A 17,578-nucleotide genomic window follows, 5' to 3' on the forward strand; every position below is an offset into this window, starting at 1 on the left:
GCCATTTAATCCTTCAATAACTTTACGAGGTACTATTATTAGCCATATTTTAGAGATGGGAAATTAAAACACAGAGAGGTTAATAAACTTGCCCAAGATCACAGAGCTAGGAAATCCCACATAGCTGGGCTTCAGACCCAAATTATCAGGCTCCCAGATCCATGCCCTTAGCCATTTATTATAGCATTCTGCCTCTCTCGGGTGAGTCGGGCCCGAGCCACAGAGCTCTGTGCCAGATGTTGTGAGATGTAACTAAAGGTGGCAAGAGGGGCTGTTTTGGAGAAACAAAAGATAATTCTGCTGCCCAGAGTGGGATGCAAGCATTTAAGGCATTTTACCCTAATGAGTGGGACAGGATTGAAACTTTAACCAAACTCACATTTCTGAGCACATCTAAGGGGCCCCTAGATGGCCCCTTTTTACAAGAAGATGTTTTAGAGAGCCACCAGCGTTCTTGGCCTCACAGAAGAGAGTCCAGGGCAGGCTTGAGAGCCCTGGTCCTAGACAAGAGAGACCCCTTTCAGGATTCACAGCAATTCACATTTTCCTAAACACTTGCTTGGGCCCTGCCTTCTGACCTGTTTATTACTAGCAGAGAAAGGAGACAAACATTCATGAATGACTTAACTTCTTCCCTGAGGCCTGTTTTCCTCGTCTGACAAATGCGTTGTCAGGAGGAGAAATGAGATGCCACATGTGAAACTCCTAACATAGAGCTGGGTACCTGGCAGACACCTGGTTATTACTGCTGCTATCCGACAGTGTGGTTAGGTGGGGGCCCAGACGGCCCAATTCTGCTGTTCCAGAGACTTCTGCCAGCTTGCTGCAGAGCTTCCCTGCTCCAGTCCCCCGCCCTCACCCCCTGCACTCCGCCACAGCCACACCAAGGGCATGCAGCATGAGCAGAGACAACAGAGGACTGTCCTCTTGGTAAAGGGCCCAACAAGGCTGGACTCTTTTAAAAGGAGCTTTGTTAGAATCAAAGAACCTGAATGAGAATGGCCAGATGAAAAGTCGGTTGTCTGTCTCTAAGACAAATACCAGAACAAGAAATGATAAGGTTAGAAGCAAATTGTGGAACCAGATGAGGTCTTGCAGGAAGAATGTTGGGTAGGGAGTTAGGCGACCTTGCCTGAATCCTGGCCTCTCTGTGCTGACTTGTGGGATGGCTGGGGGGAGCCATGTCACCTCTTAGAGCCTCACTTTCCTTACCTGTTCACGTGGAAGTGTTAGTGCTTTCCCTGGGTTTCGGGGGGATTCCACAGCTAATGGACTAAAAAAGGCTTGTATTAGTAATGGCCCATTTTAATGTTCCCTGATGACCCTGACCCTTAGGAAGCTCTTTTTTTAGCCTGGCCTGGGACCCTTAGCCCTTCATCCCCCATTTTGGCTCTTTGGGCTGTGCTGGTCCTGGCCTCTTTCTGGGCAGCCTGTGGTCCAGGGGCTGTACCTGGGTGGAAGAGAGAGGTTGTGCTTTCCATGAGCATCTCTGGTACAGAGGGCAGTTGAAGCTGCAGAGGGAACACAGGCCCAGAAAATCCTGTTTCTGAAGTTCCTGGTTACAGTTTATACAACAAGACAGCAACAGAGCAGGAAGTAAGCTGAGGCCCTGGGTTCTCTGCACCCTGTTCACTGTGTGCCACACTGCGGGGTCTGGGGGTGCAGGCTCTCAGCATGTGTTGACTCTGCCTCATAGTCGGAAAACTCAGACCTGTTCTACGCTGTGCCGTGGTCCTGTGGGACCCTGGGCTTCCTGGTGGCCGCCGAGATCCGCATCATCCCCGCCAAGAAGTACGTCAGGCTTCGGTTTGAGCCGGTGCGGGGCCTGGAGGCTATCTGCGACAAGTTCACCCGGGAGTCCCAGCGGCTGGAGAACCACTTCGTGGAAGGGCTGCTCTACTCCCTGGATGAGGCCGTCATCATGACGGGGGTCATGACAGACCAGGCAGAGCCCAGCAAGGTAGGCCAGGGCGTCAGCGGCCAAGGGCCATGGTCTGGGGAAGAGGAAGGCTCTGGTGGGCTGGGGCTGAGCCTGAGCCTGTGCCCCCACCCTGACCCTGCCTGGCAGCCACGTTCTTGGAGGCCGTGACCTCAGTCAGCCCACCTGGGGTTGGGGCCCTAGGATCTACAGTCAGAGCTGTCTCAGATGGGGATGGAAGCATCTGCTGACTCTGCCCCAAACACCTGCCAGATACATGTGTGCCTCTTGGAAGGCACACCCTTTTGCTGATCCTTACAGCAACCCCATTTTATAGATGAGGGAACTGAGGCTCTAAGAGGTCCTGTGAACTTCCACGAGATGACAGAACCGAGATTTGCAGAATGAATTTGATGCCTCAGAATCTAGATGGACATTCCTTTGATGGATGTCATTTTCTTTTCTTTTTTTTTGAAGATTTTATTTATTTGAGAGAGAGAGAGAGAGAGAAAAACATCATGAGAGGGGAGAGGGTCAGAGGGAGACGCAGGCTCCCCGCTGAGCCAGGAGCCTGATGTGGGACTCGATCCCAGGACTCTGGGATTATGACCTGAGCCGAAGGCAGTCGCTTAACCAACTGAGCCACCCAGGTGCCCTGGATGTCATTTTCAATAGCAGCTTTTTTTCTCTCGTGTGAAAGCGTTTGTGTTTATGAGAGACTTGGAAAGTATAAATGAGTAAAAGGAAAGAAGACCCTACCGATAAACATGACCCAAAACCAGCTCCTGCTAACCGTTGGGTATATTTGTTTCCTCTCTTTTCAGGGCATACATTAAAGTTTTTAAATTATAAAAGTAGTGTCACAACGTTGAACTATATAAAGGAAAGTTAAAAATGGGTCTCTTCCCCCAGGCTCACCCCCAGAGTAACTGCTTGTAACATGATGCATGCCTCAAGGTGTGGGCACACCCTCCTTTCCTCCCAGTGACTCAGGATGGCGTGTGAATAACTGACCTAGCCCGCTGCTTCCTAGTGAACATCTGTCTTGCTTCAGATGTTTTGCTCTTACAAATAAGATTGCATTGAAGATTCTCTGACATCCATCCTTGGCCTCTTGGGCAAGCACTTCCGTAGGATTGAGTCCAAAAATTGGAATTCCTGACTTAAGGATTGGAGCACATTACACACTGACAGCCGCTGCCAAACAGTCCTTCAGAACAGTGGTGCTTCTGCCCGCGTCCGGCGACGGTGTGTGACAATAGGCCTTTCTCCTACATTCTTGCCGATGCTGGATACGATCACTCTTTCATTTTTGCCAATCTGATAGGGTTAAAAATAGCATCTCATTTTCTTTTGCGGTTCTCGGGTTGCCTTTGTGGTTCGAACATCTCTTTGTACATTTTTTTCCGTTTGTCTTTGTCTGTGACCGGCTGTTCGAACTTGCGTTTTCCGGTTGAGTGTGATAAGCGTTTCCCCACATAGTCACATGGCCTTCAAAATTGTCATTTAATGACTGCAGAGCGCTTGTGTTGAATGAATGCCCTCTCATTTACTGAACCATGGCCCCGTGGTTGGAAATACAAGTTGCTTCCAGTCTTTCCTTTTTCTTTTTATTCATTTATTTATTTTTAGAGAGAGAGAGTGGCAAGGGGGGTCAGAGGGAGAGGGAGAGAGAGAATCAAGCAGGCTCCATGCCCAGCAGCGCAGAGCCCGATGCAGGGCTCCATCTCACGACGCCAGGATCATGACCTGCGCCGAAACCAAGAGTCAGACGCTTAACCGACTGAGCCACCCAGGTGCCCCAGTCTTTCCTGATTTTAATTAAGGTAGCCATGAACATCTTTTGTCTATAATTAGAATAATATCTTAAAGTACATCAAAGGATAAGTACCCTTAAGGCTCTTGATCTATATCTGTATACTTAAAACCTTTTAAAATTGTAAAGGACTTGGAAATCGTCTGGTGCAATTCCCTCTCTAAATAAGGAAACAAGGCCTGGAGAGGAAGAGACTTCTGTGAGCACTCACGGCTAGCATGGGGCAGGTCTCTGACTCCTAGCCCAGTGTTACTTCCCCAGCATACCAGCTTCTGTAATCCAGCAGCATTCAGAGACACTGACCGAGGACCCCTCCTGGTGGGGCACCATGGTGGGTGCTGGGGGATGGGGACCCTGGAGCAGGAGTGGGAACACTGGACATAGACACAGAGCCAATGTGCCGTGTCGCTCCCCAGGCCCCAGCTCTGCTGACCCACAGTGCTGGTCACCTAGCACCTGGTCACCTGGCAAGGACATCTAGTGCAGATGTTTTCTGCCTTCTCCCAGGCATTCCCTTAGAGGCTGGCGGAGGGGCCCTCCCTGTGCTCATCCCTGGTACCTGTTTGCTGCATTAGATGCCACCTAAGTTTATAATCAGGCAGCGGGGTTTGTACAACATTTAAAAATGTTGAAACAGCATAACCAATTCCCTTATTGCCTAGAAGACCACGGTCTTACCCGCAAGGTTCGCCTGGTGTCAATCGGAGAGGGGCCGGGCCCCCAGGCTGAAGACTTTTACAGAGTGTCCTGACGCCCGTCAGTAACAGGGTTGGGGGAGGAGAGTGGCAGATGCCATTAGGCATATGGACATCTCATTCTTCCAAACAGTCCTGTTGGGCAAGCTGCTCAGGAATTTTTCCCTGGGTGTCTGGCCCTGGGATGGGCCCTCTGCAGGCCCAGAAGAGCCACCGGGGGGAGGCAGCCCACCCTGATATACAGGGGAGGCCCGGGGCTAGGGAGGGGCGTGCTCTCTGAGTGCTCCAGCCAGAACTGGAGCTCCTGTGGCCGCCTGGCTGCCACAGCGGACCTATCCCTGGGAGAGACACAGCATCCGGGTTCTTTAGCATCTCCTGGGCTTGTCTGGCATGGAGGTTCCTACTGAGTCAAGGAGCACAGGGAGTGCCCGAACCCAGGTATGCCCCAGTCTCGATTCCATTATGCAGCTGGTGCCGCTGCCAGGTGTGTGGCCAGGCCACACCTGGGGTTAGATCAGGTTGCTCCGCTCCTGTTGGGTTTCACTGTCCCTTGTACCAGCAGGCAGAGGCCAGCGCACGGTGTCCTTTGCCGTTTTGCGCTAGCCACGCTAACATGGACTTGCACAAACAGGCTCTTCAGCCCAGCATCCTGGCACCCTGTGGCCCCGGTTTCCTGCCAGCATAGTGGCCTGCTGCACGAGGGGACACCCTCATGGGCTGGAGTGTTGCTGCCGGAGATGGGGGCCAGAGGCTCCTAGGGGAGGGGCTTGCGAGGGGGTGGGGGGCAGAGGATGGGGAGAGGGCTGGGAACTGACCGCTGTGCCCTGTGGGCAGGCGCCATGCTGGACACTTTCCTCGTTGGCTTTTCTGGTTTCCACAGCCACTCCAGGGCAGGTAATAGCTCCGTTTCACCAGTGCTGAAAGCAAGGCTCAGAGTGACCTGCCCAGGACCAGCACCGTGTGTTCAAAGTAGGACAAGCGAATCCACAAACAGTGCACAGGACGATCCCATTTTTATAAATCCACGTGTATGCACAGAAAAGAAAACCTAATGAGTACACATCCGTGTTAATAGTTACCTCTGGAGGATGAGGCTGCAAGGTGTCTCTCATGCCAAGTTGCGTATTTCAGCAGCATTTGAAGTTCCCACAGGCATTTATTTTGCTTTTGGAATCGGGAGAAAATAGTGATAGGTTTGTTGTTGTTGTTTTTATAATGCTCACATTCCAGAGCACATTCAAGTTCCCCCGCTGCCCAGCCCTGGCCTTGTTGTGCAACGTTGGATAAGCTTGAGTCCTTGCCCTAACCCTGGCCAGCCGTGTGGCCTCAGGCGCCCTGTTCGACCTTGATGGTCCTCAGTCTCCTCATCAGCGGGACAAGCACAGCTCTGCCTTGCAAGGTCACGGAGGGGATACAGAACAAGCACGCCAAGTGCCCGGAGCATGTTGTTGTGATGGGTCTGGGCCATGAGCCACCCTGGGAATGCTCATCTTACTCTGCTCCTGGCTTTATGCCCCGACGGTTCCCCGGCAGCATCGTGCCTCTGCTCCGAGGCCGCTGCTCTCGGCCCCTCCTCAGCCCGTGCTGCACCCCAGCTGGGTGTGGTCTCACCTGCCCCATAAAACTCGGGGGCCTCTCCCACCCTCCAGAGAACAGGGTCTGACGTGGGGCCCAAGTGTCTGCCGCATGTGGGTGTGATTTCTTGTAGGCACAGAAAACCTCCCACAATGTCGATAGTTTTACTGCCGTTTTATATGTGAAGAAAGAGGCTGAGAGAGCGACCGGCCCCAGGTCACACAGCTGGTGGGTGACAGGAGCCGGGGTCTGGCCCCAGCTCTGGAGCCCATGCTCCTTCCAGGCCGCCGCCCTGCCTCTTCCCAAAAGCACCTGCCTGGAATTCGTTCCATGCGTGAGGATGCTGAGGCCCAGAGAAGCTGAGTCATGCCAGGGCCCCCGCAGGTGGAGCCCTGAACCGTTTAGGACTGAAGACTGTCTCAATATAAAATCTAGGCATTGGAGGCCGGGGGCCTGGTGCCAGGGAAGTGTTAGGTTCCCTCTGTGAGCTTCCTGCACTGAGGGGGCTGCCTGAGGGGAGCACGGCACCCAGAGGGTCGTGGGGCTTGGTTTCGGTGGCAGGGAAAGTGCCATGGTCAGTCGGTGCTGCTGGCCGCGGGACCCGGTGACGGGGTCGGCCGAGTGGGACAGAGGGAGGAAGGGAGGGAGGGAAGGCGTCCCCCGCGTGGCGCTGTGTCCTTCAGCGTCTGCCCCTTGGTTCTGTCCGTGAGGGGGAGGGGTGGCTGAGCTCTCCAGACCGTCGGCCACCACTTACCCTCGCTCTGCTAGAGAATGCCCGCTGTGCTCAGCCTCACCGGGCTCTCGAGAGTCTCAAGGGTGGTGACAGACATGAAAGCTTTGAAAAGGCCATGGGTGCTGAGCAGAAGCGGGTATCACCGTTACGGCCCGGTGGCACCAGGCCCTCGTCTGTGGGCTGACATAGTGCCCTCTGTTGTTTCAGCTGAATAGCATTGGCAACTACTACAAGCCCTGGTTCTTCAAGCACGTGGAGAACTACCTGAAGACAAACCGGGAGGGCCTGGAGTACATTCCCTTGAGACATTACTATCACCGCCACACGCGCAGCATCTTCTGGGAGCTCCAGGTGAGGCTCGGATTTCCCAGCCGGCCGGGCAGGGAACCAGGCCGGCCAGGACTGTAGGGCAAGAGGGGCTTTGTCCCAGGGACCTGGAGCACCCGTGGACACACCACCACAGCGCTGTCCTCCGGGGGGAGCAGACCGCTTTCACTTAGCCTGTCCCAGAGCACCTGTTCTGCGCCGGGGAGTGGGGCGCGGGCCGGGCACTTGGGAGCGCACACACCTGCTCTGCCCTTGAGGAGCCGTAGCCTCACCAAGCCGACAGACCTTGGCACGGTGAAGGGCCACAGGAACGGGAAGGGGAGGCGGCTCGTTCTGCCCAAGATCAGAGCTGGCCGTCGAGCTTGGCCTTGAAAGGTGAGCAAGAATTTGCTGTTGTGTGTGGAGGGGATGAGATGCAGTGACATTTTAAGGAGGGGCGACGGAGAAGGCCTCTGGGGGGGGTGGGGAGGGACCTGTGCGCAGGGACCTGACCACGGGCGGGGGCGGGTACACGACGAGCCAGGCAGAGGAAGAGCCGGAGCGTGGGTCCTCAACTGGGCTACCTGGCTTCTTTTTTCTTCTAAGTCATAGAACCTAGAAATAACCACTTTAATGTGTACCATTCAGTGGTATTTAGTACATTTGTCGTGTTGTGCAACTTGCACCAAAGTTGCTGAGGAGACGGACAGTAATCTGGAAGCGGTAACGAAGCCGCGGGAGGAGCCCCCCTCACCTCCGTCTACCCCAGACGGTCATGGGAGAGGAAATGATGCCCCTGTGGAGGCCCGCAGGGACCAGCCAGCCCCCAGCTAAGAGCAGGCAGAGGAAGACAGTGTCCAGAGAAGAGACTGAGGATGGAGGGGCTTTGCTGATGTCAGACCACGAGAACATGGAGGAGGGCTTGGGAGATGAGGGGACAGGGCCGGGTGGGGTCAGATTAGGACATGTTGCCTCGTGGTGGCAGGCCACCGGGCACCTGGAGGCCGTGATGACTAGGTTAAACCAGCCTGACAGGCATGAGGTTAGACCTGACAGTCTCCTAGGAGAAGGTGGGACATCCTAACTGTGGGCCCGTCTCTCAGGCCGAATGTGATGGGGCCGTGGTGAGGGCTTGGAGGAGCGGGGAGCGGAGGGCCCCTCAGCGCCCTGGGAGCGCGGGGCTCCCCCACCTCCAAGAGAGCGCCCTTGTCAAGGCCCAGAGCGGTTGGTGGTCTGCCAAATGCCGAACACACTGGAAGTCCCTTTGGCCCTGGCAAGAACAGTGTTAAGGTTGTGGCAGGTGTGTTTTTGTCAGGAGCAAGAACATTTAAGGGACAGGAAAAGAAAGGACCAGCAAGGGACCCCGAGAAGAACATCAGATAGTACACAGTAATTGCTCTGCACGTGTTAGCTGTGACGCGGAACACCACACACACGTTATCTCAACCTTCCTAACAGCCCCGGGGGGGTGGGGCCTCCTGTCTGTTCCGTTCTTCAAGTGGGGGGAACTGAGGCTTAGGTTGTCCGGAGTAACACAACTCAGGAAGAGATCGCGTATAGTTATCTCTTGCAGCCTAATGAGCTACCCCAAACTTAGAGGATTAAAACAACTGACCATTTCTTCTTCTTATTTTCTGTTCTCTCACAGTTTTCTGAGGGCAGGGATTGGGGAGGGACTCATCTGGGTGGCTCTGGCTCAGGGTTGCAGTCCAGTGTCGTCTGCAGGCTTGCGCAGGGATGGAGGATCTGTTTTCCAGAAGGTTCCCTCACACGGTTGTTAACAAGAGGCCTCCGTTCCTTGCCACGTGGGCTGCTCGAGTGTCCTCACGACAGGGCAGCGGGAGCTGTCCAGGAGAGAGACCAAGGAGGAGGCTCGAGGCCTTGCAGGGCCCGTCTCACGCTCCGCCAGCCCCGCTGTACGCTGTTAGAGCAAGTCCAGCCCCCACTCGGGGAGGCAAATCACGCTCCACCTCTTTTGAAGAAAGGAGTAGCAAAGCATCTGTGGGTGTTTTGCTTTGTGTTTTTAATTCAAGTTAGTTAACATATAATGTAGTATTGGTTTCAGGAGTAAGAATTTGTGGGTTGTTTTTTTTTTTTAAACCACAGAGCTAGGATTCATAATGAGGTTTGTCTTATATTTTTGTGCCGTGAAGCACACTGGCTGTCCTTCCCGAGGTGAAAGGAAGAGTCTAGTAGGACGGGTGTCTTACAACTGAGATTTGCACACAGGGCATCTGGGCGGAGCACCACGGCATCCACCACAGTAGATTTGCAGAAGCCCAGACTTCTAGAAAGAAGGGGTAATAAACAATGTCAAGTGTGCATGCCTTTTCCCCCTCCCCTGGGGTGAACTCCTCCTCCCTCGGGCAGCCCTCCACCCTGGTTCCTCCTTGCTGAATCCACTCTTGAATCAATCACAGGTGACCTAGGCTGATGCTGAACCTCTTGGTCCAATCCTGTCACCCTGGGGTCGAGGCCAGCCACATGATCTGCAGGGCCTGTTGCAAAAATCAGGGAAAGAGTACCGTCAAATATAGTCCCGTGGTCTCTCTTAAGTTTGCTATTTAACGTTCTAAGTAAAGAAAAATTAGTAAGTTAAATGATTGGAACGAATTTACTGTTCATCTCTTATTAGGAGTATTTACCTCTTCGTGAGTATGTGTTTCATTCTTAGTGGACCAGTTGCACAGAGCGAGCTCAGTTGTGTTTATCTCCCTTCCTGGTAAGTTCACCTTCTCTCAGTACTCCAGCGTGGCTTAGTGCTGCGTAAGGAAGGACTGAAGGGTTCTGGGCAGCCCCTCTTTCCCTTCCCTTTTCTGTCCTCCTTTTCAGCCGGTGTAAGTGGTTGCCTAATACAGGGAGGTAGCACCGGATAGGGTTCTTGGTGATGGGTGTTTCTTTTTAATGCCACTGCCACAGGGCCTGCATTTGGGGCTTGGGGTCCTGGCTCAGGCCCGGCCCCCTGGATCTGTTGTGGGGCCCTGCAGAGCAGAGCAGGCCAGTAGCAGACTGGACCCAGGAAAATGGCAAGGGCAGGCAGAGACCGGGGGGCCAGGAGTAAAGCCAGGGACACGGGGCCTGGGGTCACTCGGAGGCAGAGGGTTGAAAAGAGGAGGTCGGAGCTCACTGTTTAAAAACTGGAACTTTTCTGAGGTTGAGATTTTGGAAAAGGAATGGTTCTAGCTGATGCTTTTGGCTAACAATTGACTGTTTTTAAGGGAAAAATACAAATGGCTTTTAAACATGAGAGAGATGATGGGTCTCACTCCGTTAACGCCGGGGCAAAACAAAACTGCAGGAGTCACATCTTTCACCCGCAGGATGACGGCGAGGCGAGGCAGAAGTTTTGACGACGCTGTTTGGCCTGGGTGTGGGGAGACAGCACTCCCTGGTGTCCTTTGGGAGAGTGTGATGTGGCACACGCTCTTGAAATAATATCTACTAAAATGGCACACACTGAACCAGAATTTTCCACTTCTTGGAATTTATTTTACAGATAAATGAAGATGTAAATGGGCAAAGACACATGTAGAAAGGATACTCACTGGAATAGTCTGGAAATCATCTAAATGTTCATCCGTACAGAACTGATTCAATCAATTAAGGTCCGTCCACACGGGAGGGCAATGTAAAGGGCCAGATGCTCGTTTGGGTTTTGTGGACCATGGGGTCTCTCTAGAGGCCGATCTGCCCTTACAGCCCGAAAGCCCCCACAGACAGGGTGTAAAACACATGGGCATGGTTGTGTCCCAGTAGAGCTTTATTTGAGGACCAGATTTGTCCCAGGAGCCATAGTTTGTGGGTGCCCGCAGGGCAGTGGTAGCACCCACGGGCAAGCGTGTCCTGGCTGGCTGCGCACGAGACTCTGGGAAGGGAGAAGCACAAGGCTGTTAGACGCCACCGTCTGTGAGCTGTTGGTTTGTACTCCCATCCGCGTGTCTGCGCATCAAGTGTCTCTAGAAAGGGACACAGATCATCCTAACAATGGCTGCCTTTGGGGAGGGGACAGAAGTTGGGTTGGGGAAGAATGAAGTGGGGTCAGGACCCAGGGGGGAAATGGGGTGAGGACATGAAAGGAGGCCTAACCTTTGGATGGCTGGGATTTCTGCTGTGGGTATGTGTGACTTTTCCAAAAACAAGTGAGGGAACAATAAAAGCCAAGCCACACCTTGTTCTCCGGTCATGTGCTAGCGTCAGTGTAGGTGCCAGGATCTAAGAGCTTAGCAGAGCTGAGTGCAGATGGGTCCCTCCCTCTTAGGAGTGGGCCGCCAGTTGGAGAGCTGGCTCCAGGGGAGAGAGGGAGGGTCCCTGGGCTTCAGAGCTTAGCACCTGGGTTCCTTTGGGAAGCCACCCCTGACCCCTCGTCTGATGTGGGCCCTGCGTCATTTTGTCCCAGCTCTTCCCACACTGTAGTCCTGTGGCCTGTCTCGTCGACTCTGCAGGACAGGGATAGGGACCATGTCTCATTTTTCTTGCTATCCCCAGCACCCAGCGTGGAACCTCATACCTGACCTCATAGGCACCTTATAATTGTTTAATGAATAAAGGAATGTCCTTGGGGGCGCCTGGGTGGCTCAGTCGGTTGACCCTTGATTTCATCTGACCCTTGATTTTTGGCTCGTGTCCTGGTCTCGGTGTTGTCAGACAGAGCCTCACATCCGGCTCCGCGCTTAGTGCAGGATCTGCTTGTTTCTCTCCCTCTGCTCCTCCCCCGGCTCATGCGCAGGTGCTCGCTCCAAGAATGCTACCCCATTCTTGAAGCCAAGGACATTCCTTTACATTCGGGAAGACAGGCTTGGAGCAAGGGAGGAAGATAGTGAGTGGAGGGAGGCGAGAGTCTTGGCTGTTGGTGACCAGGCAGGATGGCCGGCAGGTGGGAGCCATGGTGAGCTGGTGGGTAGCATGGGGTATTGTCAGAAGCAGTGCTGAGGGAGGGGGCTCCTCCCCGGGGGTGGGTTGAGCACGGAAGAAGAAGAGCAGCCTCTGCTCAGGAGCGTCTCCAGGGAGGCTGAGTTGGGGGAGGCAGGCAGGGTAGCGCTGTGAAGGGCCACAGGCACGAGAAGAGAAGTGGCTAATTCTGCCTAGGGTCGGAGGTTAGCCGTCAGACTTGGCCTTGAAAGATGACAGAGAATTTGCTTTTGTGCGTGGAGGGGTGGGGAGTAGTAACATTTTAAAGAGGAGTCTGAGCAGGCCTCTCTGGAGACACTGTGAACCGGTGGGCTCATGGATGACCCTGAGCCAGACCTTGCCCACCCCAGTGAGAGCGGCCCCTGGCTGTGTGACATTAGGGCAATTGCTTAAGCTCTCTGATGATCTTCTCATTCAGTAACATTTTCTCGACCATTTACAAAATGCCTTCTGTGTGCCAGCCACTCTGACCTCAACTACAGCAACTACAGTTATCTTCTTTTGCTCCCGGCACTGGGCTGTGTGCCTTCTAGGTGGTATCTCATTATTCCTTCAAATCCTGTGTTACAGATAAGGAAACTAAGCTCAAAGAGGGTAAGTAACTAGCCCAAGGTCATCGCAGCAGGTAAATGCCAGAGCTGAGACTCAAACCCAGACCCAACTGGGCAAACTGTGGGTACCACCGTTCCCCTCCAGACAGGAGGAGTGGGCCCTGTCATATGGAACGCTGAACGAGGACCTGGCCCCTGGTGCACGGAGGTACTTGGCCCTGTTGGCCCCTTCTCGCCATCGCCAACCTTTGTCTTTCAGGACATCATCCCCTTTGGCAACAACCCCGTCTTCCGCTACCTCTTCGGTTGGATGGTGCCTCCCAAGATCTCCCTCCTGAAGCTGACCCAGGGCGAGACCCTGCGCAAACTGTACGAGCAGCACCACGTGGTGCAGGACATGCTGGTGCCCATGAAGTGCCTGTCACAGGCGGTGCACACCTTCCACAATGACATCCACGTGAGCCGGGGACGGCACCCTCTGGGCCTCGGTGTTCCCAGCTGTAAAATGGGCCTGCTCCATGATGGCCCTGAGAGGAGAGAAGGCATGGGGGCTGCTGCTGAGCACTCCTGTGAACTGTTCACATTTGTGTCCTCTAACGTGGCAAAGTGGAGGCGCTGTCGGCCATAGCCTCAGGGATTGGGAGTGAAGCTGTGGGCAGCCAGAGAGAGGGGTCTCTGGGTGGGGGTGGAGCGGGCCCGCCATGAGGCTGGCACCTGTTGGAGAAAAAACACCAACGCCCCTCTCCCTGGTCCACCCAGGTCTACCCCATCTGGCTGTGCCCGTTCATCCTGCCCAGCCAGCCGGGCCTGGTGCACCCCAAGGGAGATGAGGCCGAGCTCTATGTTGACATTGGAGCATATGGGGAGCCACGCGTGAAGCACTTTGAAGCCAGGTCGTGCATGCGGCAGTTGGAGAAGTTCGTCCGAAGCGTGCATGGGTGAGTGGCCCAGAGCGTGGCACGCTTTCTCCGGCCGCCAGCCCCAGGATGCCGCTGCCGGGGGTGTAGAGTAAGGTCAAGGTGGCCAGCCCCAAGCCAGCCCCACTGGTTGCCGAGGGAGTGTGGAGCCGTAGTGGCCTCTGGTTTGGAAAGTACCTTGAGAAAGTCTGGAGGTGGGATTTCCCACCCCTCTTCCTCACAGCCCTCCCATGAGCACACCAGCATCCCCCAGGTGCTCGGGCCAGAGCCCCAGGATCACCCTGCTCCGCGCCCCAGGGCAGATGATGGTGTGGTTTTAGATAGGTTCCGGGCTGCTACTCGGGGGTGGAGGAGCTCAGCGGAGGACGGAGGGATTCGTGACTGAAAGCGGCACAGAGGCCCAGGACAGCATAGCTCAGAAACGAGCCTGGAACAAACCCTTGATGTATTGAATACATGGACACGCCTCAGAATAGTTAGGCTGATTGAAAAAAACAGGAAAAAGGAGTACTGTATGATTCCTGGTATACGAAAGTCTCGAATCCACAGTGACAGAAAGCTGAGCCGCCTGGGTGGTGGAGGGCAACGGACGACACGGGGCCATGATCAAAGTTTGGGGGGTTATGGATGCGGGGGCAAGCGCTCCTGCCCCCGCCCCCGGGTCAGCAGGGGGTAAACGAGAAATTCTCCACGAGAGCTTCCTGTGGCTCGTCGGGGACACAGCCGGGGCCTCTCGGGCCCCTTCCCCTCTCCATCCTGTGCTTCCCAGGTTCCAGATGCTGTATGCCGACTGCTACATGAGCCGGGAGGAGTTCTGGGAGATGTTCGACGGCTCCCTGTACCACAGGCTTCGGGAGCGGCTCGGCTGCCAGGACGCCTTCCCTGAGGTGTACGACAAAATCTGCAAGGCCGCCAGGCACTGAGCCTGGGCCCGCCCGGAAAGAGACAGACATGTGGGTGGGCCCTGTCCCCAGGTCCAGGAGGCATCTTCTCTTCACTCAAGCTTGACTGCTCTCCCAGATCCACGCTTCCAGAAAGAACCCCCTCCAGAAATCCCACCCGGACTGCCTCGACAGCTAGCTCTGGCTCCCAGAGGCAGCCGAGTGGAGGGCAAAGGACGTGGGCTCTGGAGTAAGACATACCTGAGTCCCGTTCCCAGTTCAGCCCCCCGTGAGCTGCGTGACTCTGGGCGAGTCACCCAGCCCCTCCGGACCCAGCTGTCCATCTGTTGAAGGGGGGTCACAGTGCCTGCCCGCAGGCTGTGGGCATCGGGGTCCGGCGGCGGTCTGGCGGGAGGTGCTGAGGGCCGTAGCTGCGCTGACTCTGGCTTCCCGCTCAGCCCCGAGTCCAGGAAGCCCCCACGTGAGGTCACCTGGGCGCAGGTCTGGCTGGAAGGGTGAGGGGATGCTCCAGAGTCGCACCTGCCATTGCTTCAGTCGGCCAGACACACCCCTCAAAGACAGACGGAAGGAACGTTCCTCTCCCCGGGGTCTCCGGAGGGCAACAGATGGGGCAGGCAGGCCCAAGACGTGCTGTGCCAAAGCCAGGTCCCAGTCCAAAGTTCCTTGTGCTGTCCTTGGGGACGCCCTGCCCCTTCCTCCTTCCGGCCCAGGCTTGCGGGCCCACCGCAGCCATCACCCAGGTCTCAGAGAAGACCGTGTCCTCAAAGACACTTCATGGCTGCCTCCTGTCCCAGCCCAGGCGGTGTGGCTCCCGCTCTGACCTGGGGCCAGAGCACCTGCACCCATCCTTGGCTCCCCGACCCTCCGTGCCTCTTTTGGGCCCCAGAGCCTGCCTAGTCACGGGGCGGGGGGCGGGGCAGGGTGGGAGGGGGGCGGGGGGTGGACCCCACTAAGCAGGAAGATGGAGGCCTGGTGTGGAGTTTCACTGTGGGGCCCCAAGGAAAGACCATCAGCTTGATTTCTCCAACCACTCCTCCCTTCATTCGCCCCCGCCCATAGCTGTAGTTAATTTCAGTGCCTTACAAATCCTAAGCTCAGAGAAAATTAGCCCCGTTTCCCTTCCAGAAGGAAAGGATCCTCCCTAGGTCCTTCCCGACTTGTTAAAAGCCTGGTTGGTTATGCAACTCCAGCTGAGGAACGGCCCGTCCTCAGCTGAGGACCCAGCATCTGAGAAGGAAGTGTGTTGTGTATGGAGCTGGGATGGAGTGAACCGTGCCAGGCAGCGACATGCTGAGAGCAAGAGCGAGAACTGCACTAGGAGGCAGAAGCTGGCTCTCAGTCCCTGCTGGCTTGTTAGCAAGCCGTGCGACCGTGGGCGAGTCATCTGGCCCTCAGCTGCGGCCCCTCGCCTCCCCAGGCCCTGCCGCTGTGGGAGTGCAGGACTGTCCTAGACCGTGTGCTTGCAGTGCCGAGCAAGGCCAGACCAAACATAAACCCTCTGTGTGGGCGCTGCAAGGTCCTTCCTTCAGTCCAAGGCCAGCTCTCCTGTCACTCAGAGAATGACACCTACGGCACGCAGGGAAGGGTCCACGTCTTGTCGCTGCAGGTTGCCAGAATCCCAATGGAGCCAGGCTTTCTCTGCTCGGCTGTCCTCCTGCAGGCTCGGCACACTGTCAGGTGTCCTCGGATGGTCCCGTGAGTGCTGGGCACCTTCGTGACACTCAGAAGGCAAAGACACCCCCTCCCTCCTCCCCTTACCCATTTGGCCTCTGGAGGGGGCATGAGAAAAATAAGAAACCTCATTCTCCAGCTTGTCTGCAGAGCACGTGAATTCTGGCCTTCGCTTCCTGGTGGGCGCCTGCGTTTCCCACTCGATGCTAAACTGATGATCCTACTTCTTGTGGAGGAATGGTTAGCCCGAGCAGAGGGGCCCGGCCAAGAAGGCCCTGGCGTTCCACCAGGGGGGCCTCCATCCTAAGCCGCCGGGAGGGTAGCCAGAGATGCTAGCAGCCTCTACTGCCCTTAGTCCTAGAAAAACCAAAATCCTGCCCTTCACAGATCTCACCCGGAAACTGGGGCTTGGAAGGGAGGGTCTCGGGATCACAGCAGCCTCAGGTTTATGTTTTGTTCCTGTCATACGGTGCCCCGACAGGGGCAGACTTGCAAGCATGGCAGGCCGCGTGACCGGCTTTTTCCCATAGCCAGCCCCATCCCTGTCCATCCATGTGGTGGTTTCAGGGGGAGTGAAACTTGGCACTGGGGTGAGTGTGTGTGCAAAGTAAAGGAATAGGCCTTTCCCCTCCAGAGCCCCGAGTTTCTTGGCTGCACAAAGGTTTTCTCTAGAATCCGAATTGCAGCCAGTTTCTTTGGCTGGAAGGATGCATCATCTCATTAGCTGTTACAGAAGGGGAAGGGGTGGGGGATGTGTGCGGCAGTGCATGGTGTGTTGTTATTTTTCCCATGACCGCGGGGACCAAGGAGAAAGGCCCCAGTGTCCCCGAGCAGGCTCCTGCAGCCGCAGGAGCTGTGCTTGCTGTCAGGAACACGTCCCCGTGGCCGTGTGGCCACTGCTTCTATACAAATAAAAGTGTGACCTGGAGACTAGCCTTCGTCGCTTCTTGTTTGAGGCTCGGGCTCCGGCGCCGGTGGGTTTCCCCCTCTGGACCATGGGCAAGGGCTGAAGGATGACACGGGGGAGGGCCGGGGATCGGTGGGCACTTTTCCCCGTTTTTGGACGTCTGCCGCTGGTCGCAATGTGACATATTGTAGGTGTGAATGGGATGGGGCTGACCGCAGGAGGAGAGGCTAGAAGCCAGACGACCAGTGAGAAGGGCTCAGGGGAGGGGTGATGGTAGCTCGGATCAGGGAGGGGACGACTTCTTAGGGTGTCAGACGTGGTCATCAGGAGCTGCAGTCCTGATTGTCCGCTTGGTCACTAAAATCCCTTCTTCGAGCTGCTAGAGCTGCTTTCCCCAGCCTCCCTTGCACTCAGGTGTCTCCCGTCTTAAGGAGATGTGAACAGAAGTGGGAAAGACCTCCCACATGAGGTTCTGGCACTTTCCCCTTCTTAGCTGGATGCCAGTGACAACCAGGCCATAGGCTTTGGCAGGGTCACTAGTTGGAAGGAGCCCGGATTCCTGAGTAACTACGCAGTACTGCTCATCACCTGAGCCCTGGCCTGGCCTATTCCAGGAGCAAGAAATAGAGCTTTGTAGCTGAGTCACTACCACTTGGGAGTGTTCGCTAGAGCTCTTAAA

At 55.5% G+C, this 17,578-nt stretch overlaps 1 protein-coding gene across 1 annotated transcript in view; it reads left to right on the top strand.

The window, feature by feature from the left end:
- The window catches only part of DHCR24 (24-dehydrocholesterol reductase), a 28,224-nt gene extending 12,981 nt beyond the window's left edge, over positions 1-15,243 (top strand). The window contains exons 5-9 of the mRNA XM_025871718.2: positions 1,697-1,960; positions 6,945-7,088; positions 12,762-12,959; positions 13,262-13,440; positions 14,189-15,243. Coding sequence (XP_025727503.1) covers positions 1,697-1,960; positions 6,945-7,088; positions 12,762-12,959; positions 13,262-13,440; positions 14,189-14,342 — 939 coding nt within the window. The 3' untranslated portion in view covers positions 14,343-15,243. The remainder of the gene's footprint in view (positions 1-1,696; positions 1,961-6,944; positions 7,089-12,761; positions 12,960-13,261; positions 13,441-14,188) is intronic.
- Positions 15,244-17,578: the final 2,335 nt, after the last annotated feature.

This window comes from Callorhinus ursinus, unplaced genomic scaffold (assembly GCF_003265705.2).
Source record: "Callorhinus ursinus isolate GAN/ISIS: 27379988/994484 unplaced genomic scaffold, GSC_fseal_2.0 scaffold9, whole genome shotgun sequence".
Classification (NCBI taxonomy): domain Eukaryota; kingdom Metazoa; phylum Chordata; class Mammalia; order Carnivora; family Otariidae; genus Callorhinus; species Callorhinus ursinus.